This window comes from Clavelina lepadiformis, chromosome 5, assembly GCF_947623445.1.
Source record: "Clavelina lepadiformis chromosome 5, kaClaLepa1.1, whole genome shotgun sequence".
Taxonomy (NCBI): domain Eukaryota; kingdom Metazoa; phylum Chordata; class Ascidiacea; order Aplousobranchia; family Clavelinidae; genus Clavelina; species Clavelina lepadiformis.
In genome coordinates this window covers 9,731,169-9,755,744 of record NC_135244.1, presented here as the reverse complement: position 1 = coordinate 9,755,744, position 24,576 = coordinate 9,731,169, and the positions used below count along the sequence as shown (strand labels likewise).

The 24,576-nt window shown below is 35.1% G+C and overlaps 3 protein-coding genes across 4 annotated transcripts; 2 read left to right on the top strand and 1 right to left on the bottom strand.

Moving 5' to 3' along the window:
* Positions 1–1,920: 1,920 nt before the first annotated feature.
* LOC143459928 (uncharacterized) lies at positions 1,921–5,559 on the top strand. Of its 2 annotated transcripts, none has more exons than XR_013117803.1 (2): positions 1,921–2,262; positions 5,442–5,559. XR_013117803.1 is itself a non-coding variant. In XM_076957251.1 (2 exons), the coding sequence occupies exon 2, from the start codon at positions 2,521–2,523 to the stop codon at positions 2,905–2,907; it is 387 nt and encodes a 128-aa protein (XP_076813366.1). In that variant the 5' UTR covers positions 1,921–2,262; positions 2,486–2,520; the 3' UTR covers positions 2,908–3,059. The 2 variants fall into 2 exon arrangements, 1 of the variants encoding a protein (XP_076813366.1); XM_076957251.1 differs by lacking the exon at positions 5,442–5,559 and adding an exon at positions 2,486–3,059.
* On the bottom strand, positions 3,506–14,090 carry LOC143459927 (complex I assembly factor ACAD9, mitochondrial-like). Its single transcript, XM_076957250.1, has 14 exons — positions 13,874–14,090; positions 9,210–9,334; positions 8,823–8,972; positions 8,474–8,629; positions 8,128–8,252; positions 7,850–7,994; positions 6,712–6,796; positions 6,495–6,597; positions 5,947–6,196; positions 5,468–5,596; positions 4,677–4,756; positions 4,276–4,513; positions 3,993–4,191; positions 3,506–3,822 (listed from the first exon to the last, which is right to left on the bottom strand). Exons 1-14 carry the CDS (start codon positions 13,950–13,952, stop codon positions 3,659–3,661), a joined length of 2,028 nt encoding a protein of 675 aa, XP_076813365.1. The 5' UTR covers positions 13,953–14,090; the 3' UTR covers positions 3,506–3,658.
* Positions 14,091–19,321: 5,231 nt separating this feature from the next.
* On the top strand, positions 19,322–23,688 carry LOC143461125 (N(G),N(G)-dimethylarginine dimethylaminohydrolase 1-like). Its single transcript, XM_076958916.1, has 6 exons — positions 19,322–19,506; positions 20,794–20,929; positions 21,461–21,569; positions 22,789–22,985; positions 23,130–23,273; positions 23,391–23,688. Exons 1-6 carry the CDS (start codon positions 19,364–19,366, stop codon positions 23,490–23,492), a joined length of 831 nt encoding a protein of 276 aa, XP_076815031.1. The 5' UTR covers positions 19,322–19,363; the 3' UTR covers positions 23,493–23,688.
* The last annotated feature ends 888 nt before the right edge of the window (positions 23,689–24,576 follow it).

Genomic DNA, 24,576 nt, shown 5'->3' with positions numbered 1-24,576 from the left:
AATCCACCAGCTTTTGCAAACGCCAGAAGCCAAGAAGTTGTCGCCTCAGTTTCAAACACTTGCTTTAGACCACGGAGAAATTCACTTTCATGGCTTGATAACAATCCAGTTGTGGTTACCTGTCCAGCCTGTAATCACAGAGTTATTACTAACGTTCAAAAAATACCAAAACTGGGAAAAATGTTTTGTTGGCTGGTCATTCTATTGCTTTTTATTACTTTTCCATTATGGATTATTTGTGCACCGTGTGTATTGGATGAGCTTTACACTCATGAGCATTATTGTTCAAGTTGCAAATTTTATGTTGGAAATGAAGGTGATTACATAAGGTAGACCTTGCATGCTGATCAATGTTGCGTTATGTTGTGTATGTTGTATTTAGTAAACATTGAATACGTTCCAAACCTGTGATATATTGATAGTAAGTCGTGTTTTTGTATGAAATTCAATTCTTGAAATAAAATATTGAAAAATAAAGTTGATTGAAATTTTTCGTTCAAATCCTTACGTCGTAAATAACAAATTCAATTGGTTTCAAAACCATACCTCGCATGTCGCCTCCGGTCTTTGGTCTTATGCGTTTATACTGAGTAAGTCAAGCATGCTGTAACCAGTAAACGTTGACTCTGACGAGATAACATATAGATGCAATAACAATAATAATATATTGATGTTGACAATCATTTCGTTAAGTTCTTATAACACAGACTCGTTTTCAGTTCCGAAACATAACAATTCGATTTTGATTGTAATTGGAAATGGTATAAACTCTTGAGTTCATGCGGATGCAAACTATACCGTATTACGCAGCATTTTGATCAGCTTCCCATCCATTTTTGGTTGGATGTTGTTCGAAGATCATAAATTTACGCACAAAACAGTCCACATAAAACACGTTTTTCAAAATGTTCAAACAAGATTTGCTTTGATTTCCAACAACGAAACACTAATATGATGCGATTATCTCAGAACAAAAATCACATAAACTGTGTCACCATTATGGCGATTGTAATATTATTACAATCACCATACCATATTGCAAATGGTATAAACCGGTTATAAAGTTGTACGTGCGTGTTCCGGTAACGATATTCGTGTTGTGTATTTGCCAGGGAATTTAACTTTACATTTATTTTAACAAACCGAAGAAAAACGATAAAAATGATACTGAGCTTATATGATATGCTGTTTGTCATCAAAATTTTTTCCTGAAGAAGCACAGGTATATCTGCGGAGAGCTAAGCGCAGTTATTCTGATAAAAGAGATTTAATTGTAAGTCACCACAGTTCAGTTAGATCAGTTGAGGTCGCTTTCCGTCTACCTCATTTTTAAACATAAAATTTTAACTAATTAACTATCAGGTAAAAGGCAATGCCATCTGAAAGATTCGTGTCTATATAAACGGTTCCGTGCCAAATATTTAATAACTTATTCTGTAAAGCAAGTTTGTAAAAAAGATGGGATATTGGAAAGAAAAGTGGAAAAGTGATAAGGTTGGATGTACCTTGTGTACAGCTTATGTTTATAATTTGTCGGCACTTGCGTCAGGTTTTGACTAGATCACTAGACAATACATAGAAACAACAACATATATCTATATTTTTTGGATGACAGGCAGCAGAAGATGATACAGTATTTAACGTATGAAACTTTAGGGTGGAAACATCGTAACTCAATACAGACAGCTAATGTCGTCAAGCAACAGGTTACTGCATAGCTGAAACTTTAACTCTAAATTGTCAGCAATGGCAAAGGTTTCAATTTGTAGACAGTGGGCGCCATCTTTGGAAAGAACACACAAAATGATTTCATGAATCAACTTTTTAACGCCTGCAGCTATAACTAAAGCACATATAGGCCTGCGATAATAAATCAACATCAGAGCATTCAATATAAATCAGCTTTTCGCATGATGCAAAATAAGCATGAAAGGTGGATGTTTAAGGTGAATTTCGTATACAGCAACAAAAAGAAGGTTAAAAAGCAGAGTTGGAACCAAGTCAAGTCATTTATCGTTTAAGACTCAAGTCGAGTCTTTCGAAAGAAGTGATTCGAGTCAAGTCGAGTCATTTCGCATACAAGACTCAAGTCAAATCAAGTCATCTGATATCTTAAGCCAAGCCATACAAAAAGCAAAAACACCGCTTCTGTCAAAAGAAACGTTTAAAATGTTTGAATGTTTGCTTCGTTTTGCGACCCCAAATGCGTTCGAAGACAAACAAACTCTATTTTATGTTAAACCTTAATGGTTTGGACAAAAGGTGAGCAAAATCATTTTACCTCAATTTAAATCAAGTCGAGTCTTTTCAAATATTGACTCCAGTCAAGTTAGGTCTTTTAATATATTGTCTGAGAAGGGACATAACTAAAATCAACTCTTTGCAAAAAGTGACTCGAATCATTACGACTCTGCAAAGAAGTAACAAAATAACATAACGTCGACATTTTTGTGCTTATTCAAATGTAAATGTATTATTTCTCCAGAGAGAAAGAGAGTAGCCTACTGCTATTAAAAGCAAATGTTTATGATGAATGATTGTGATCCACCGGCATATTCTCAAACTGAAGATGAGAGTAGTGCCCTGCCTCCTTCCTATGAAGAGGCGGCGAAAGGTAGGCCTAGATGGGTGACAGAAAATATGGAAGCGAAACATCGATTAATACAGGAGATTCTGAATGTGCCAAGACAGTTGCCAGCTGACAGGGAGAGCTCCATGTCGCATGAATTTAGAAATAAGCCGTCGAATTTTTCAAATGTCACAAGGGGTGAAATTATTGCCACCTTTCCAAATACTTGCTTTAGGCGGCGTAGAAGCTCATTTTCATGGCTCGGTAGCAAACCAATTGAGGTAACATGCCCAGCTTGTGATTATAGAGTTGTAACTAAAATAAAAAGAAAACCATGACAGGATAAGACATTAACATATTTTTGCTCTTTTATTTCTCTCAATTTCTTTCCCAGTGTGGTTCATTTGTGCGTGTTGTGTATTAGACAAATTGTTTACACGAGAGCATTACTGCTCAAGAGGCCAGTTTTATATTGGAAGTGATGGTTGCTACCGAGAGGAGCTTATGTGCTGATTTTATCGTATTTACTGTGCTATCTTTAACGATTGTTACGAAGCATGCCATGCGATGCAAGGCAGCAAAAGTACATGTGGTGGTAGTACGTCATAGCCTAACTTTGTTTGAAATTACAGCACTCCAGAAATAAAATCTAATAACTTACTAATTTTTTTATTTCTTCTAGCAAATGATTTGAATTTCTAGAGGCAAAGCAGATAGCCTATAGCCCTATAATAACAGGGAGCTCAAATAGTCTATTGCTGGAACATTTAACGTCGAAATGCTAGACTTCGTAGCAAGTCGTTTTAGGATTTGATTTGGTCAATATTCAAGATTGACACGAAGAATTTGATTTTATAAAAAATTTGAAGATTGCCAAGATAAGGTGGGGGACAAAGCGCCACACTAATTACGAAACTTGCTAAAAATGAGACCAAGTTGAACAATGTAGTTCGGAATTTTTTTGCACAAACAGTTTCCTAAAATAGAGCAATTAAAACGTAAATATCGCTGGGTGTAAAAATACATAACTTAAGAGCTTCAACTACCCGAGCTTTCATCCTCGAGTAGCAAATGCGCAAACAAAACTAATCATTCTCGAAGAAGCTTAATCCGTTCCAAATGCTCTAAATATTTGGGATGTTCCTGATAACGATGAACGACCTCAAGAGGGTGACTGCAAAGGTAACGTCTTTCTTCCATGATTGCGTCACAAACCCGCTTACTCTCTTCTTTGCAATCAAACGGATATGGATCTACAAGAAAACTACGGGTTTACTTTTAACTTCATATTAATGTCCAATACATACGGTATAACGCAAGTCACGCCAACAAAAAATAACTGAACTGTGTTTTTACAAGAAATAAGTTAGATAGATGCAAATTGCCCATATAATTATAAAAATCAATAGCAAGTTGTCCATACCGAGTAAGCTTTCCAGTAATACTAAATTTTCTTTATATGTTTTCTTTATAAAAGCCGTTGCAATCAACTTTTCGTGATCACAATTTCTCAACGACAAAATCTTTGCTTTGTTACAGCGACCCAGAACTGCCGACATTGCATATATGTTTATTGCGATGTCAGCAAACGTTTTCAGCACTAATTGCTCATCTTGTATTTTCTGCAATAGAAACAATGATATGTATAAAAAATGTTGTTCTGTGCTATGTCGTAGTTGCAGTTGGGAGAATTATATTGGCCAAACCTTTCCATATTTTCGTAAATTTAAATAAACTCGTTTTCGAAAGGAGTCAACGTTTGCTTCAATCATTTTCCCGGAGTTCACCATACTGTCGTGCAGCCAGGTTTTTGTGGCGTGGGGGGCAGTTAGACCAAACGACCGATTTGGTAAAAACTTTGTAGAGCTTTCTACGCGCATGTATTCACGGAAGAGGTCCATAATCGCAGTCCATCTTTCTCGCCCGTCACCTTGTTTCGCCAGCCTGCGAATCAGGTTAAGAATTGGGCGAAACATTTTCAAACTCATGCAATTATATAAACTTCCATCTTGAATGAATGGAGACGGTTATGGAAAGTTATAAGAGAAAAATGAAACACTTAAAAAAATAACTTAGGACTAGCGTATGGTTATCAGTTGTACTGTACTTCAATCTCTGCTGCAATTTCGCTCCAGCATATTGCATCATGGAAAGAGCTACATACAAACGTAATATTTCATTGGTACCCTGCAAAAACAAACGCCTTAACAATACCTCTACATTGGTTGCATTAAATTAATATAAAAAAAACAACAGTAACAACGGTATTGCACCCAAGGGCATATGTTGTATGGTAACTCTTTTTAACCGGCTTAGTTCTAAATATTACCTAATAAGGCGGATTATGATTTATTGATTTATTATCGAAATTAAAAATTGATCAAGTGAGTATTTACTTTTGCATGGGTGCAATTCCAAGGAAACAAAAAATGACATGAAATCTTTCAAGAAAACAACATAGTAGAGTGTTGTGTAAATATTTTTTAAATTTCATGATCAAGTCAAACTGTGAATAAAATGGAAACTTCAGATATTTCTACATTTACAAATTTGAAAAAGTGTGGTATTGACTGAGTGAATGTTTCTGTTAATGATTCTAAATCTTTGCCGTGCAAAAGTAAATAAGCGTATAAAGCTTCTGACATCACTTATTGTTTTTTCTACTATGTATCTGTTTATGGTTATGAGTTTTTTAAGCAAAAGCACTTCTTCCATGTAACAGACTCGTTTACAAGCAATTCCATATCGATTTTCAAATTCGAAAATAAGAAAACGCACCAGTAAACTGGTCTGTGTACAACAGTACATACAATTTAATTAATTAGTGCCACTAGCTGCAATACCTAAAGTATTTCATTACAATTATTTTCAGGTCAACAAAGAAAATCAATCAATCACCTCAAATATTAAAAGAATTCTTGCATCTCGGAGCATCCTTTCATAAGGCATGTCTTTCATATATCCCAAACCACCAAGAATTTGCAAACATTCGCTACCACAAGACCATGCTGCTTCCGAACTATATATCTGCAATAGCAGTTTATTGTCATCAATTGTTCTTCATGAAGAAAACGCTAATGCCACACCTTGATTTCAACACGGAAATAATCCAAACCACAATACTGTATTAGGATCCCATTGAAACTGCTCAATCATGTCGAATTTTTAAAATTTATTTGATAAAAATATTTCTAAAATAGCCTCCCTAAATCATTCTAAAATATTGAAACTATCATAAAAGTTCAATTTCTATACTGCCTTCCCTTGTATACTGGTAGAGGAAATATTTTAGTGTAGGTGTAATTGTGCATGAGTAAGGCACCTTTTAAGGAATGCAATATAAGAGTTTTCACAATTTTAACCAATTTTCTATTTACTTTGACCATTGCTGCTTCTATTGAACAATCTGGTGGATCTCCATTTTCATCTAAAATATCCATTTGACCAGCAGTCATGTAAGCCATGCTTTCTGCTGCATAAATTTTCAAAGTCATATCAAATATTTTGTCTTGAATAATGCCAAACTCAGACAATTTCCGTCCAAATTGAGTTCTGGTGGTGGCATGTTCAGTGACGGTGGCAAGCATTCGCTTCAGCTGTCCAGCAACACTGCTACCCATGCTAAATCTTATCGTCAATAGAAATCAGAATTATGTACAATATACAAAATAGTACAAAGGCATGCAAGTTAAACCAATAAATCAAAACTATAAATGATATTGCAGATATGGTAAACACGAGACATAAAGGAGTTTGTAAAAAAACTGCCAGAACATACATGCACATTGCACAATGGATAGATAAATAACACATAGAAGTGACTACGCTTTTTAGATTATAGCAGCAACTCTTTTTGCGAACACTGATAACAACTACAGTGGCACAATCTAGCACATGTTCAGTTACATTTCCACAAAGCACTAACCTCCCACTGTTAAGGATTTTCATGGCTATTTTAAAACCACCACCAACTTCACCCAAAACATTTTCTGCTGGCACAGGAGTATTTTCAAAATTTACAGAACATGCTAGAAGTCAAAAAAAGTTTCATAAATTAACTGAGTGGTTAAAAACAACAGTTCAGATTTATGCAAACAACTCTGTATTAAATTTGTTGTAGTATTCAAAAAAAAATTCTCAACTGTTTGAAGCTCGAATTCCCAATTTATCCTCTGGATTTCCACTGGTAACCCCACCAAAAGTCCTTTCAACAATAAAAGCAGTCACCTGCAAGCAAAAATAAGAAACCAACAATAAATTATCAGCTTTAAAGCAAAGCAACCTCTCAATCACTTGGTAACATTCAAAATAATCACCTAACCTCACAGATGTAAATTCTTTTTAACGTTATTCTGAATAGTCTTTTAAATGTTGTTACCAAAACAAACCAACCTTATTTTTCTGCCTTTTCGTACTTTATAAATCAGTAACGTTATTTATTTAACGTTAAAGATAAGAGATAAGGTTCCAAAAGTCAAATTAACTTCAAAATCAGCACAAAAAACTTCATACTTAACCTAGTCAATTGTGATCAGCTTTATTTTTCCATTTCAGAATCATAAACAATTGCCAAATATTAGATATATAAATCTTGATTTACGTTGCCTGTCCACCAGTTTCTACGAAAAAAGGTTTTGTAGAAACTTGCAGTTATAACTTTGGGGACTTGTTCAACATTTTTTACCTCACATTATGACATGAAAGTAAATTATTTTTCCCAAAACAAAAATTTTCATGCACTTTTCAAGGTATTAAAGAATATCACACAGTTTTCCAAATACAATAAGTTCGTTTTCTTTCAAAAATTTATAGATCTTCTAATCTAAAAAAGGATTTTCAAAAACCAAACACTCATACGAATTAGATCAATGGTTTACATTATACAACATCCTCCAACATAAAGTAATTCCTAAAAATTAAACAAATCCTACACCAGCAAATGGCACAAACCCAAAAGCAACATACAATCAAAACAAGTTGGGAATCTAAAAAGACTTGGTCATTTTACCATTTATAAGTTTGTCTCCAAAAAGTATCAAAATTTTTTGACACTTGAAGATCGTCCCTCTGGATTCTAATGTTTCTATATAGCCATTCAAAAATGGCTTTAACCACCTAGGTTTGACAAATTATGGTATGTTTACGATGTTTGGGTATATATTTCGATCCATATTGAGGCTGGCCTGTTTTTACTTTACAGTTTTTAGGTTTGGAATATAGTTGCGACAATCTCCATTAAAAATATAGGGCATGCCCCATTATCAAGATATATTCAATTACTTTATCTTTCAATTCTCCATTTGCTTCTTCTACTTGTGTCTTGGCAAACACAGTCATAATGTCCGCAAAACCGCCATTCGTGATCCAAATTTTTTCTCCATTCAACAACCATGTCTTACCATCTTCACTCAATGTGGCCCTGGTTCTTAATTGAAGTAAATCAGGTAATCAGAAAAATCCACTTTAAACACAAGCACTGTTAGAATCCAGTCATAAAAAACTTTATAATAGCAAGAATAATCTTGACTCGTTTTGCAATTACAGAAGCAAAATGTTACTGTATAGATGCAGCATCGCTTCCACTTGATGGCTCAGTCAAACAAAATGCCGCTATCCATTCACCAGTAGCAAGGCGAGGAAGATACTTTTCTTTTTGCTCCTTGTTGCCAGCAATCAATATGCCCTAGAACAATATGGGACACAGTTATTCTAATTCCTCTCGAACATCATGAAAACTTTATATCCATTGACAAACATTTGGGCAATACTGCTTCAATAAGCATGTTATTTTTAAAACAAGAAGCAGTGGCTCATGTGGCAAGACAGCTATTATATGATGGAAAATGGTTTTTATCTAGTATTTTAAGACAAGACCAAACATTAAAAACATGACTATAAATGTACTTTCAAACCAATGGCTTGGTGGGCAGCTAACATTACAGTAATAGCCCCATCAGTTGACACCTCCTCTAAAACCCTGGCATATTGTACATTGCTTAAGCCCAGACCTCCATATTCTTCAGGAATTTGTGTACCAAACAGTCCCATGTCCTTCAAACCCTAAAAACAAACCATGTTGTGTAATGTCATTTGATGCCCAAATCAACAATGTCACAAAATTTTACTAAAAGCATACAACGAGCCTTGCATTAACTATAAACAAACATCAGGTATAAAATAATATAAGTAACATCACACAAATGTGTTGTAATGCAAAAGAAGCAATTTAATTTACAAAAAGCAATAAAAGTACCTCAATAACAGCAGGATCAAAATTTGCTTCACGATCCATTTTTGTTGAATCAACTTTTTCTGAGAAAAACTTTGCAACAGTGTCCGACAACTGATTTAGTTCTTTGAGGTCATCTTCGGTTTTTAAGGTCGGATACGGACAAATCCATTTCTACACAAGCAATATAAATATCAGTGTGTTAGGAGATAAAATACTACTACATCCCCATTCACTAAATCTTTCTTCAAACTAAGAGAAAAAGTATTTTTTGCCTTTACAGTATTTGATTATTATTGACTTACACAAATTTGTTATACGGTACATATGGCAAAACACCATCGTAAATACTTCATTAATAAAAAATTGTTTTATAACTACCCTTTAATAACCTATTTCTTTATACAATACCATGTTTAATTTTCCTGCTGCTAGGTCTCTGGCAAATGAAGCTGATCTTTGATGTGACGTTAAAACAGTTTCCCGCGCATTTGATTGAAGTAACATCTGCCTTTGAGATGCTTGAAGTGCAACAGCTACACACAGAAAACAAAAAAAGTCCTTTCACAGTCTTTCTCAAGGCCGAACAACATTGATAGTTGATACACCTAGTCGTGAACTTGTGATATACTCGTATAATTATAAAGGTGTTGCATCTATCTGCTGCTTGGGCTTACATACGATCATGATTTGATTATAAAACTTTTCAATTTCCAACATTAAACTTTTATCACATCAAGCTAATTTGTACATTATAAAAAAAAGATTTAAATTTGATAAATACCACTTTAAAGTATATTATCTTAAGAAAATGCCATAGCACCCAGGCAGTGGGCAACCATTACAAACTGACATCGAAAGTAAGTAAAAAGTGTGTTAACTAAAATATTGATCTACAACAAGATGAAATTTACAATGTGCACAGTAATCATAGATTAAACGAAAAAACAAAAATTACTCAAAACCTCGATCACCCTGAGGACTGTGCCTTCACAACATGTTTCTGTTACTGGATTGGTCTAATTACCATGGAAAAAGTTCATTTGAACAAACTTGGAAAACCATTTGGATTGGTGCATCCATTTCTCCTGCTTTGAAGCAGGGTGAGCCAACTTGACTGAAGACTGTGCAATTACACTGGTCAACAATTTTTCAAAAATGTTTTGCTTCTGTTAAGAAAACAATTGATTCTTATGTATTTTTGGACGCTGAATCCAAAAATGTCGGTTAAAATTGCTGATTAGCTCTAGTTTAAAAGATAAAATTTTTTTTCATTTTTGTATGTTGATCTATAAGATGGCAAGCCTTGGTGCACTTTATTGAACACAACAGTAACAATCTACAAACAGTGTAATAATTGCATGTGTTTATATTTCAGCATAGCATATGCAACAAATAACTGCCACTTTCCAAATATAAATTTCTAATCTATTTTATCTGTTCTTCTCCTTTTGGCCTGTAACTCGTATACGGTTAATGGAGCATCCCTAGATATCATCCAGCAAAAGTGAGCAAGCATTGATTGATTCTGTTTTCCATGGTACCTCTTTTGCATTGAAGATATGCATTGGTGAAATCGCTCACCATACTAATCACTAACATCTCCACAGTTTGGTGGAAAGATCCAGGTGCGAGTCCAAAAAGTGTATCTTCAGTGACATATTGCACTCCATGCATCTGTATGCTTTAATGAGATTTACACCAATTCCGTGTAGTTGTCAGCTCTTTTGTTCCCCAAGAATTTTGTGGCCTGCAACTTAAACGCTTCCCATGCAATTTTCTCTTTGTCAAATAACACTTGATCAAATTTACCGTCTTCGAAGATGATGATTCTGCCAGAAGATTCCATTGCTGTAGTCTAGAGCTGAAGTCTAAATTTCTGATTTAACTTTTGGTAGTTCCAAATCCCGGATAAGATCGTGCAATTCATTTTGAGTTATAAGGTGTGGTTCTTTGGAAGATAGTGTTTCAACGTAACGTGAATTCTTTAGGTACCTCAGGAACAGGAAGTAATTCTCCATGCGGTACGGGACGAATTGCTGATGGAATATTTGTGTATTGAATACTTTGCTTCTTCTTTCTCGACAAACCTTTACAAACCGGGGGGGGGGGGGGGGGTCGTGCAAAGGTAGTAATCGCTAATGTGGTCAGTAGGTTCTCTCAAAACCATTGGAACAGCAAAGGGCATACATTTTCTTTTTCCGTTTAGCCATTGCCAAAGATTTGCACCACTGGAGTTACAGCATATGTGAGGGGCCCAACTCTTGTCCTGATCACCAACTTTACATCCAAAATACAAGTTGAATACAAGGTTTGCTTTCCTGACCACAGCCGTTATACTTCGCTTTTGTGAAGAAAAAGTTATTTAACCACAAATCTAGTAGAAATTGTCTGCATTTTTTATGCATTTACGAGGCATCTGCAGAAAGAGCAGTTCAGACTACACACATGAAGCAAGCAAACCACCCAACTCAAACATACGTCAAAATAAAAATAATATGAATAGAAACGTCATCTACCTTCAAACAAATATATTAAGTGCCCAACTCTATCTGGCAGATGCAAGCTACAACAGATAAACGCACACTTCTTTCCGCGTTAGCAAGTAAAGCACATTTTGGCATGGTGCCATATCTCAAAAACTAGAGCTAATCAACAAATTTAAAGTTGATATTCGAGATCAGTGACCCCAAATTAGCCAAGATTGACCTCATTCGTTTCAGAAGCAAATTGGCTGTTGACCAGTGTTATCTACTGGTAACAGATTAAGTTTGCCCAATTTTCTCTTTTAGCAAAAACGCACCAATAGGTAGTAAAGGCTGCCATATTTATTAATTATTTTTGTGTATATTATGCTCCTTATCTGGCCTTTCATATTTTCACCTGTATGCAATTAAATAAACAAAAACCTCCTTGCCTTAGCGAGGTAATTGAACATGATAACCAAACAATTAAGACTAAAAAACATGTGGGCATAGTTCAGGAGCGTTACAGGGGTGTATTAAACTGGGCAATATGACTAAAATTAAGTCAGACGCAAATAGATCGGCTTTGATAAAATAGATCGGCATAACAGTAATAAACACTGTTATTATACTTTGTTATACAGTGCTTCCTCGATTATTATCCAGTCTACTTGGGACGTTTTTAGAAATTTGAAGAAATACGACAAAAAAGGTAATTGATTTCTTTATAATTAAGAGATAAACCGTTCTTTTACGTTTCACATTGCCTTTCGAATATAGAGCCATCTCAAAAACTTTAAATACAGTCTGATAGGATTTAGTTTTTAACAATGAGCTGCAAGTGCAATATTGCATTAATGATAATAGGCTACATCAGACACACTACGTAGCTAAAGCTGCACAAAGCTTCCCAGTATGTTTTTTTTATTGTATTATTACATCACAAACCAATACAGGTACGGATAGTCTAGGAAGCAATGTACTCAAAATTTAACTAAAATGATTCATCATTTACAGTGATTGATGATGTTGATATGCCTAAGTCTAAATCAAACCAATTTATCAATTGATGGGTCAGGGTCGCCATCTGCAGCGATTGGAATTACATAATATCCAGAGAGTTGGACAACTCACACTTCAACGAATAGTAACAATGTTCTACTTCGAGTGTTATAATACATACTTTTACACAGGGTAGACTTTGCATTTGTGATATGTTACAAAATTGAAGCTGCAAGCTGGACATACAATGCATCACACAAAACGCTATGTAATTGCACGATCAGAGAAGCAAAAATATCAAAAGAAAAACTTCAAAAAATGCTTAGAATCATCAATAATGTGACAAAAGAGTAAGGCTGGCTTCATTCATTTGTCCATAATGATTGCCAAAGTTTATATATAGGAAATATTCTTATATTAGAATCAATAAAAATTTATCCGGCCCACAGGATTTTTTGATAGAGTGTTAGACATATCTGTAGTTATATGTATTAGCCTATATATGTATTGGAGAACATTGAATAGATGCACACTTGGCCAGCTACCTGTATGGAAAGTTGTATTACATGTCTGTATGTCATGTATGCGTGGTGAAAGAGCAAATATCGTTATGCCACTGGCATATCAGTGTATCACGAATCAAATCATTAAATTTTAGCGTCTATCTGGAGTCGTATCATAAAATTGTGTAAGAAAATGTGACAAGAAATACGCATACTAAGATTGCAAGTGCAGTGAAATTCTCAGTTTTATCTCTTTAAAGTGGCACGGCCAACAGCCTTAAAATCGACACCGTTTATAAAAATAGGGTTTAGTTGCGGAGGAAAATATTAGATCAATTTCAAGTTACTGTCTGAGTGGCAGGATTTTTTCGATTACCTATACTTAACTATGGAAATTGCCAACGCACTTCGATTCTTTTTTAAATTGTAAGCGTTTGAAGCATTGGATGATAGCAATTTGTAACTTACTCAGTTAAGTAGCAAGTCAATTCTTTTACACGATAAAAAGAATATTAAAAATATGTTGACTAGTTCTTATTTCACAGCGGTTTGAATCCTACACACCGGACCTTTTCGATATGATGTCTGCATAGATGGTTAGCAAAGCATGCAACGTGAAATGCATAAGAGTTTGTGTATTGTCTGCAGCGCGAGTAATTATAGTAATTCAATTATATTTACTGCTAGTCTATTATTTTAAACTTTGCTTAAAATACAAGGCCAATTTACATGTGCAGCGCACTGCCGATACCACGCAAAGTCTTTCCCATTTCACGTCGCATGACAAATTTGCAGGCAGTTATGATCTTAGAGTTAATCAACTAACGCAACACATACTGTGATGTCAAAATAGTTTAATTACATTAAAGGTATTGATGCGAGTCACAACGAGTGATGCGAGTCATTGGGTTATAAATCCCCAGCGCAATTAAGATGAAACAATAGCCATCTTATACCCAATTAATTTCTATCCCCCGCACACTTAGCAAACTTTCCAATCTGGGGCACAACATAGGCTAGGACCTAGCCTATAAATGTGCTGTAGTCCTGTAAATGTGCTGTAAAGATAATTCTAGGCATATGAAAATTAGATGTAAGCTAGTACCTGGAATAAACTGTTGAAAATAAAGTCTTTGATATCTCATCGTATTGCTTACCAACACATTTAAACTGTATAAGCCCATTTCGGTGAATTGTTTTAAAATTTTAAATCATAGGCTATAACGTGATTAGTCATAAAGTGTACGCCTATAGGAATTAAGCAACTTTCCTCGCGTAAGAATTATGGATTCCTAGGCTATAAAAACCAGAGCCTTAGAGTTTCTGGAAACAAAAAAATAACATTTTTTAACTCTGCAGGTCATTGAGGAATTTAACTAAAAGACGATAGCAATATATCTATAGCTTAGTTACAACAAGGTTACAACCTGACAACAGACCAAAAAATACACAGAATTCTGAAAAAGTAAAAGGGGAATCCCGCAGTGAGGTTTCAACCATATCTATGGTTTCAACATAGCGACAGCGTAAACCATAAACATCCTATATATAACCAAGTACTGTACTTTATATACGTATGGCGTCCAGGATTCAATCCACAGACGATTTAACCCAAGGTTAAATTTAACCAATCCAGTGAAATTAACCCAATCCAGTAAAAATTCAACTTACGGAAGATTCAAAAACTAATCGTTGGCCTATTAAATTGTGTAAAATATTATAGCGTCAACATCATATTGCCTTCATTATTTACAGAAACGTCTACGGCATACATGTCAAACTTCCGGCCCGCTTTACAATAAAACTTGGTTATTTTATACGTTGAACTATTTCCGGCCCGCGAGATCATTGTACAGTATAACTTACTTTTTTCAAGCAAGAAACAAGATTATATCAAATCGCACAATACAGCAGAACAGCAGTTGCCCCATCATACGATAGAATAAATCGATTTATTCTAACGCTTGTAATTTAGGCTGCTTTTTTCTTTATTGTTTGTTAATTCTTTAATGCTTTTGCAAGGAGATGAATGAAACATAATGATGTAAGAGAAGAATAATCAAAAATAGCCCAGTCAAAAATCGTCAAAAACATCAAAAATTTGGTGTTGTTTCGCTGCCTGTTTTTCAATTCATGTAGGCTACTACGTGTCATGAAATGTTCAATCAAGTTTTATCCTTACGGCCCCCGGCGTTAAACAAGTTTTGAGTTTTGGCCCCTGTAGCGATTGAGTTTGACACCCCTGGTCTACGGAATGCGCCATCTGGCACGGATACCACTTTTATTACCATACGAATATCATACCTTGCACTGAAATAAAAAGAAGTTTATTTTTCGGCAACATGGTAAAGAGTAGGCCTATTTAGCAAAAAATTAGAAAAACGAAGTCTCCCCCGATTGAAAGTTCAACCTTACAAAAAATTATTTGGTACACTAACTTCTGTCAGTATTCTATTTCACTTTTTTCATCTATCTGTTAGAATTAGATAAAAAGAAAACTCGTTATGACGTCTTAATTGACATTTATAAGCTTCTGTTTTTACGAGGATGACGTCTCCCCACAAAAAACTTTGAAGCAGAATATCGGACATTTTGAAAATAGTAGGCCTATAGGTCTAATTCCACAACAAAAAAGTCAATGCCAATAAAACTTTTGCAAACTCGTATGAAACTTTTCTTACACTATTTGGTTTTGTATCAATATGCCTTACGGAAAGAAAGTTGTGCGCATTTAAATATAGGTATACAACATGCAGGTCCCCAGGCACAAATGGGGTTTGAATCGTTCGTGTTTGGATTGAACGTGGGTTGAACCGATCGCTGGTTAAATCGTTATGTGTGTTGAATTGTCCTGGGTTGAATCGTCCGTAGGTTCGGTTGTCTTGGATTAAATGGTGGGGGGTTGCATCGTTCCTGGGTTGAACTGTTCGACTACCTATCTGGGTTAATATGAAAACCATGCCTTCGATCACCTCTGATACATATATGGATGATCAGAGTTATGGTTTTCGGACTCCTGATTCATTGAAGCTACTCCGGCTCCTGCTTCTGCTCTTGCTCCTGCTCCTGCTCTTGCTCCTGCTCCTACTTAGGATATCCATTTCCATTTTCACTAAAAACCTTAAGTTAGGTGTCCATCAAACAAAATGTTACAACTAAAACGAAAATGTATAACCTTGCTATGTAATACCAACGCATTTTGGCATCAAGAGCTAGTGTTTGTCAACCTATCTACCAACTACCTGGTGTGCGGCCGCCAAAAGCCTTAAATGCTTCCATGATTCAGCATTTCTTTGGCCCTAAATGGGGCTAAACCACATTTTTTTATGGCAATGGAAACAGGCTTATAAACTACAAACCACAGGCATCAAACTTACTGTTTTGTTTTTCATTTTGACGTCATTAGGACCGCCCTTTTCGTCATAGTAGGAGGCCAGATTTGAGATGCAATTTTGGCAATAATTGCTTATCCACTTCATATTGTTAGAAGTCCATTCACCGGTATATTGTTTTGAACTTGCCCTTCGATTTAAAATATTTGGGCTCATCTGGCCCAAGATGCCGGGACCTTTGAACCACACATCAAGGACCCATGAACCATTTGTAGACAACACCTAAAATCAAATTTGTTAAATCTTTAAAACAAAAAAAGTTTAAAACCAAACAATTATGTAACCTTAAAACGTTCGCAAATACGATGAAGCAACACATAATATGCATAGGTTTGTACTTAGGCATATCATAAATAAGTTTATTTAAAATATTGCTCTTATTCTGTTTTTACACGTAAAACAGATTACAAAAAATCTAAAAATTTGCGAGATCCGACTATTGCTTGCTACAGGTTGAGGAGGGCGAAATATTTTTGTAATGTCGTTCAAGGATATTGATGCGACAAAATCAAATTCAGGAAAAAGAAACCCATTTTTGATCTTCTTTGAACGCTTTTTCACATAACTTTCACTCAGGGGCCCAGGAAACATCGTGGCTCAAAGTGCCGGGTAACCAATTGGATTTAACTGCTGATTATGTTTTACATTTCAATCCGAGTCATTTAAAACTTTTCAAAATCCTTCGCTAGCTCGTCAACTGTTATCGTGATAAAAGTAAGTATCTTTTTCTTTAAATTTCTACTTAAAATAAAAGACCACTATGACTTTTGTCTGAGACAACTACGAGTTAGTTTTTAGGTTGAAAATGTAATAAACCTATATCATATCTTCCCTGTTTGCAAGACTTGGAACTTTTTTAAACTGAAGTGTACGAAAGTTATGAACCAACGTTTCTATGCAATAATAGTGTTCACAAATCGCTATGTTCTATGTAATAGTTCTTAGGTCCAGATGGTTCATTGGTTCCGGATTTCACCTACTATTAGTATTCTATCTTTGTTACAACAAAATACACAAACCCAGGAACGGATTATTATTAGCTCAAAAGGACTTCGGCAAATTTCCAGGTGGTCCCTTCGATTGCGAACTTTTTACAGCTATAAGGTACACTGGTACAGAAAGTTTTAAATTTATGCATGTTTACTGTTATAAGTATCAGAGCTGCATACAAGCACTAATTTTAGTACATAAGTACTTAGAGTACATAAGTATATAAGTATTAAGTTTAAAAAACATTCGAGTACAAGTACCAGACCAGGTGGTAAGTACCAGGTACTCAGCATAGGTACTCAAGTACTTTGTTGTAATATAAAACTTACGAAATTGTTCTTTAAATCCTTCATTCTTAAACATAGTAGATGTTTAATAGAATAATAGAATAATCAAAAGCGTAATAGTGTAAAAAACCTCGGATAGATAAACGGTCATGCTAACTATATACTGTAGTGTAGTTTATTAAGCTAATAGTTTGATAAACCTATTTAAGAAAGATTAATATGCAATAGCAAATTAACTATGATTATATGACAATAGCAAATTGATAAACAAATACCAATTGAAAACCCCGACGCGATGCAGTGAAATCCTATGTGGTTTTATGGGAATCATGAATTTCAATGAAATTTAAAAACAACAAATCAGTCTGTATTGTACATTTTTAATGTCCCTTACAGATTCCTCTTACAACATTGGACGGCCTTAATTAACGTACTTCACTTAACCTGCCTAATGAACGACAAATTTTGTGTGAATTTACATTGGATTTATATAAATTAACAAAATTGTTATTTAAGGCGTGGGTATTGCTTACTGTAAGTTTGAAATGATACTTAAAATTTTCTCCGAAAAAATAACAGTTTACGGGTACAAGCTGCTGAATTTCAAAATCATCATCATATTTAAAAAAAATACCCGTCAAAACCTCTTCTGTTATATTCAACTCTTTCATTTTGAAGTTTCAAAATAACAAAATAAACCTGGGTAATTATGAGTCCTTGCTGCAAACATGTATGCATTCAATCGTGACAATGCAGGCGAATAAAGGAGGACGAAGAGAAAGAAAGAAGAAAGCGAAATGAGCAAGCAAGGATGAAGTTTCCGGTCATGGTGTTATATGTCATTGGATTACTGTTGTTATTTTCCTGGCGATAGAACACAAGCGGTTTCCTAAGCTAAAACGAATATAACCTCTTAATTTTAACAATGTGGAAAAGTGTTTGCATGCAGGTACTAATTCGGCACGACAATTCTCACGAACTTGCGCAGTTACGCTCGAACTAAACTAAAGCCTGACTTTAATGCGCAAAGCAAAGTCTGTCACTCCGTAGTCTACACATGGAATATTTAGCTTAGTAGCGAGTGGCATGGGGGTTCTATTAAGGCGAGGCATCAGTAATGTGAGGTTATATTCGACCAACAAGCTGAACGTCACCAGCGTGACCGCCAGCAGGCTCAGTCAGCAAAGTGTCATCGATCATTAGCGACCTACACACGCGTGCTAAAAATGCTGTATCGGAATTTGAAGCTGTGCAACATAGGCTGCAAACTGATTTTAAGGCCTCTGACAGCATGCTTTATCAACTGATATGTAGATCGCACAGTGCTTGCCGTGTTTTATTCGGGCGGACAAACACCGACTGGAAGCCTTTGTTTGAACTGTAGCAACTGTGTAATCAAAAAGTGGCTGTAGAAGGAATAGTTTGCGTGTAGGCAGTGCTGGTAAATTACAGAAGAAAATAAGGCAATCTGAGCATGGTGAATTACAGTAGCTTCTAAGGTCCACAATGTATCAATACGGGAAAAGCAATTAAATGTAAATCAAACACCGTTTAAGTCAAACAGTCATCAATGCCGTACGTATCACAATATTTACGCTCTGGGTCTAGTATACACGTGCACAACCATAGGATGCCTTTGTATACTCATCTACTAAAATTGTGACGTCGTTTAGTTATGCACTTGTATACTAGATCTCTTGCAGGCTCTTAGAACAACCAAACCTATGGAACACTATCGCCCAGAAAACACTTGTGTGATAAAACCGACTAAACAAAACACTGTCATGCCAATGCAACATTACAGTTGGTGACGCGTTTAAGAGTTTTCTAAGTGAAAAGCATGTTAGCGCTTTTAAAACATTCCAAATTATGAAAGGGGTGTAAACCTCATTTTGGATATATTTAGGCTACGTTTTGTATAACAAGATGAATAATTTCAAATACACATCAGTGATAGTGAGGGATGTTTCTGACAGTCTTGGGGAAGAAGCTTTGCGAATGGATGATGGCCCTGTGGTAGATATGGAAAAGGTCAGATTGCAACATAAAGAATATGTGCGAACTGTCAGGTATAACTCACTCATTTTCTCATACCTTTATCCAAATATAAAAAACTGTAAAGGTTTTCAGAAGTTTTTCGGTTCAAATATGCATTCTCTGATTTTCTGTATGTTCGTTTTAACGCAAACTACATAAACTTAATTTTTTGTAATCAGAGTGTTGAACTCCGACCAAACCTGAACCTTTAGATTTGTACGAACATATAGTTTTGAGAATTCGAACCTGAACCAAAACTGTCGCTTTTGTCGGCTACGTAACCTATCCTGGTCAGGGTAGAACGACAGACATATGTCGGAGAGACTGTTGCTCAATGACATCGTATGGCCGGGCTTTCAAGTCACTTAAGACAAGCCTAAATATTGAATTAACTCGGCTTCCCGGCCATTTATGACAAATCTTCACCAGCAAGTTTAAAGTCTGCACACGATAAAAAAACGAGCTCGATATGTTAAATTTTTCTTAACCATAGCGATTCTGAACAATAAAACGTAATGGCGCAAAATACCAAACTGGTGTCGTACCTTTCTTGGTAGTGATCGCTGGTAACCACTTTGGTGTTAAACTTCACAGAAAAATCGCAGATAGCGTGTTACTGAATATTAACATTATTATGTCTATTTTTAAATGTAAAAAGTCCTAAAGCATAAAAAAAAGTTTATCATTATTACATAATAAATTCGTTGGAGTTAAAGTAGTGTACCAATATTGCTACAGGCTTACTTTCGCAATGCAGCTGCAGCGAATTATAATAGTAATTAAATGTAGAAGTAATAGATCATTATTGCATTTGAACCCGAAGCGAATCGTATAGCCTTTATTCAAGTTTGCTGAACTTGGAACCCGGAACGGAATAAATGTGTGCAATGCAGTGCATCTAATGCAAACCTGAACCTGAGTAGACCGACCGGTAAAATGTAATGTTATGAAACTTGAACCGGTTACAAACTGTTTAAAAGTCCTATATTGCGGTTCGACACTCTGGTTAAAAATTTTCAAAAGTTGGCACTTAAAACTATATTTTTGTCATTATTTTTTTTTTTAAAAACAACGAATTCGGCAAATTTGGTATAAAGCAAGTTTATGTTTTTATAAGCCAAGAAAATCGTGAAGAAAGTTTTAATAGAAATACTGGTGACAAAGTTATTACAGGCTCCGTTCTAACCCAGATTTCACAATAAAAGCTGAGTGTAGTCCATCTTTATAGCATTGGGCCTATATAAGAAGAATATAAATTCCTACTGTAGGCCTACATTTCATACGAACAGAAACGTCAACTACCTTATGTTAATTTTCAGGAGTCTTGGATTAAAAATCATTAAAATGGATGCAGACCACTCTTTGCCCGATTCCGTTTTTGTAGAAGATCCTGCTGTAGTCATTGGAACAGCCGTCTTGCTTCCTAAATTGGGACATCCTAGCAGACGACCTGAGGTGTATACAATAGTCGATTTTCCTCTTACCACTACCAATAGACTCCAATTTATGAGAAGCTTTCAACAAAAAGTTGTAGAGCACTCTTCCTGGAACGGAACACTCACCATGTGCTGAAAATCTAAAGAACTCTGTTAGCCTACTTGCAGCTAGCATGTTTTGTTTTTTTTTGAAACGTGCTGAAACTTTAAGTGCAACATGCTGAAAATGACCAAATTTGTACGAAAATGTTGCAATTTATTTGATCCTTTTCTTAACTGATAACTTAACTCTTAACCTTCGTCTTTTTTGATTTGAAATTTATCTTTTGTTACGTTAAAAATGCTTGTAAGAAACTGTTACTATATCTAAATAATTTTTCCCAAATGTAAAAAAATTATAAAGGCCAAGTTTTAAATGCTTCGGCCTAAAGTTTCACGAAAAACGTCAACGTAGCCTACATACGACTAACAGAAATCTCCTTTTAACAGTTTTAACCGACCCATAGTATACAGTATACTTTTTCGTTATAACACATTAGTTTTATTTTAGACAAATGCAATGCAGAAGGTTTTTGAAGGCATTCCCGGTATGAAAATTCACAAGATGGAAGATATTGATCCAATGGCAACGTTAGATGGGGGCGATGTACTTTTTACAGGTTAATAATTATTTTTCTCGTTATCTTGAGACTTTACTTTTTAATTGGTTCAATTGATCATAAATCCTTATAGTTTACAATAGATGCATTTACTTTAACTCTATAGGTAACGTATCGACTCGACAGGCAATGAATGAAAAATTGATTTACAGAGGTTCGCAAAAATCTGAAATTTGATGACTTTTAAAGGGTTATCTTCCAATCGGCCTGTAGATTATAAAATGTTCTATATGTTCGAGATACCAACTTTTTCATACAAGTTATACTCTCAGTTATCAATCACGAGTTGAGTACATTAAAAGCAGTGCTTCAAAGGGCTGGCGACCCTTTTGTTAGGTAGTGTAATAATTTTTTGGAGTCATGCGCACTTTAACCAGAATCGTTATAAACCTGGTGGTATATAAAGACTCTGCTTCAACTATATTTTAGCAAAATACTTTTAATCAACTTTATGGTATATCCAACGTATGTAATAACAGAATATTTTTCTATGGCCTGCGTTACAATAACTTACCACTGTACAAAAATATTAGTAGAAAACCATTGCACGCGTTCGGCAATTGGCATAGTCATGCTGTTTCATTCATACATTTTATCAACAATTATTTCTGTTAATTTTTGTTTTCTTTTCAAGTTTTTGGTCTATCAAGCGGAAGTGCTTTTAAAAATTTATACGCCAACTTAATTCTGCCAGAAGGTTTCTACTATATAGCTTTCAGCTAGCAGAAAATATCTACCAGAAACATTCGGATATTTAATGCAGAAATGCATCCTCGTATAATCCTATACATTAAATAAGCTATATATATGCACTAATTCTCACATGTTGTACAATACTGGTACACAAGTACCTATGTTGAGTACTTGGTACTTGTCACCTGCCACTTTTACTTGTATTCAAATGTTTTTTAAACTAATTCTTGTACTTGAGTAGTAAAATTAGTACTTATGTACAGCTCTGTTTTCTGTGACTTACCATTCAGGCATTTCTTTTAACCAAGCCCTGTAAAACGCGAACAAAAAATGAAGCGATTAAAAATTTGTGTGTTAATTTGATGTATGCATCTTGCTGGGCATTAAGTGGAAGTATTTTATAAGTATAGGCATCAGTATAAAAATTCTAAATATACGGTAGACTAAATAGGATCAAAACTTTGCTCAAAGATTCTTACAGGAGGTAGTTTGAAAATTATGAAAAAAACTGAAAATGTTTTAACAGGTCAAGAGATCTTTGTTGGTCAAGGTTCTAGAACAAATGAAAGAGGTGTGAAAGTCTTGTCACAAGTATTTTCAGGGTTTAAAGTCACCTCGATTGAAGTTAATGGCCACTTACATTTGAAAAGTGTTTGCACATTGGCGGCTGATGATACAATAATCTTAGCCACTGGAGATGACGAATCAACTGGGATTGTCAAGGTAAGGTATACTTAGTATAGTATAGTATACTACTTTACGTACAGTAGTTATATATTTCAGGTTTACATAAGTCTGGATTACTGCATCGAACATTTACAGTAAAACTAATTCTTATTTTCTCAGTAACTTTCATTCTATATATAGAGACTTCAATCTGCTGCAACTGGAAAATACAAATACTTGGAAGTGAAAGGAAAGTCGTCTGGTGCTAATTGTGTTTATATCGAATCTAATGACGAACCAACTGTTATACATCAATCTTTCTCCGTATATCCTCAAATAGAACAAGTGCTGTAACTGTTTAATAGAAAAATTTTTTAACACGCCTACTTCAAAAAATTCTAACGCAGCGCATATGACGTGTTCCAATACTTGAATAAATTCGCAATTTTATGTTTCTTGCAGGCTTACAACTCGTTAAAAGGACGAAAAATTGCAGTGGATACATCGGAACTGTCAAAGGTTGACGGATGCCTGACCTGCTTGGGAATATTCCTGACAATCTAGTTGCAGACAACCATAAGTTTCTGATGATTGTTGTTTAATGGCACAACAACTTGGTGACGTTTTATAGAATAAAGCGTTTGTTTCCAAAACAAATTTCAGAGCAATTGTCTGAGGAAAGTTTGCTTTGAGTATTCGTTTCTTCCGCAATCTTTGAAATTCATCACTACGTTATGAAATAAATTATCATTGATCTCGAATATAATTGAGTATTTCAAAGACGAAGTAAGCAGTTTTGTAGGGCCTTACGAAATATTTGTCAGCACGGCCGGGCCCTGTGAGTTTCGAAAGTCCACACGCCAAATGAGGCTTTCCCCGTCGAAAGCAAACAATATAACGTAAACAGAGCATATTACTTGAGCTTTTGTGAATATGTAAATGATATTGTATAGCTGATATTAAAATTCTTCATTGAAGAGTAGCCCCAGACCATAACTAGGGGCCTCAAAAGCAGCCAAAGCTTCTGATGAATAAGATCCCTTATGGTCTGCAAGCGCCCTTATCTTTACCTTTAAAGGTTTCATTTATTTCTTATTATGAGCAGCAAAATGTTCGTGCAATATAAACTATAAAAATAAAATATACCACGATGTTTGTAAATGCTAGGATAGGTCACAGGAATTAAATCGATTCAGTCGATTCTTCAATTAAAATACGTTTATTGAAAATGCATCAAGTAAAAGTAGCTTAAATGCATGTTTATTAATAAGACTATCTGTTGACAGTTATTGAAAAAGTTTATCGACTATATAAGACCGGACTGCAGTTCTTGTAATTGTGTTCTCATTTCAAAATTATTTCTTCTCAATAACTTCAAGATATTTTTAAGACACTTAGATTTGTCCTGTTTGTCGCATTCCATGTTGAGTGATAACTATATGCATTTAGAAGTGCAAACTGCAACCAGACTTGTTATAAAACATCTGTTCTACTTCATTGCTTGTCTATATTTAGTCTAATGTTATTTTTTCACTATTTTCTTTGCTTAGGGCCCCGCGATGATTTCAAATTTTTATAAAAGAAACCGCATTAAAATGTGTTTGGGAACCACTGGAACAGGGGCGGGCAACATACGGCCCGCGGGCTG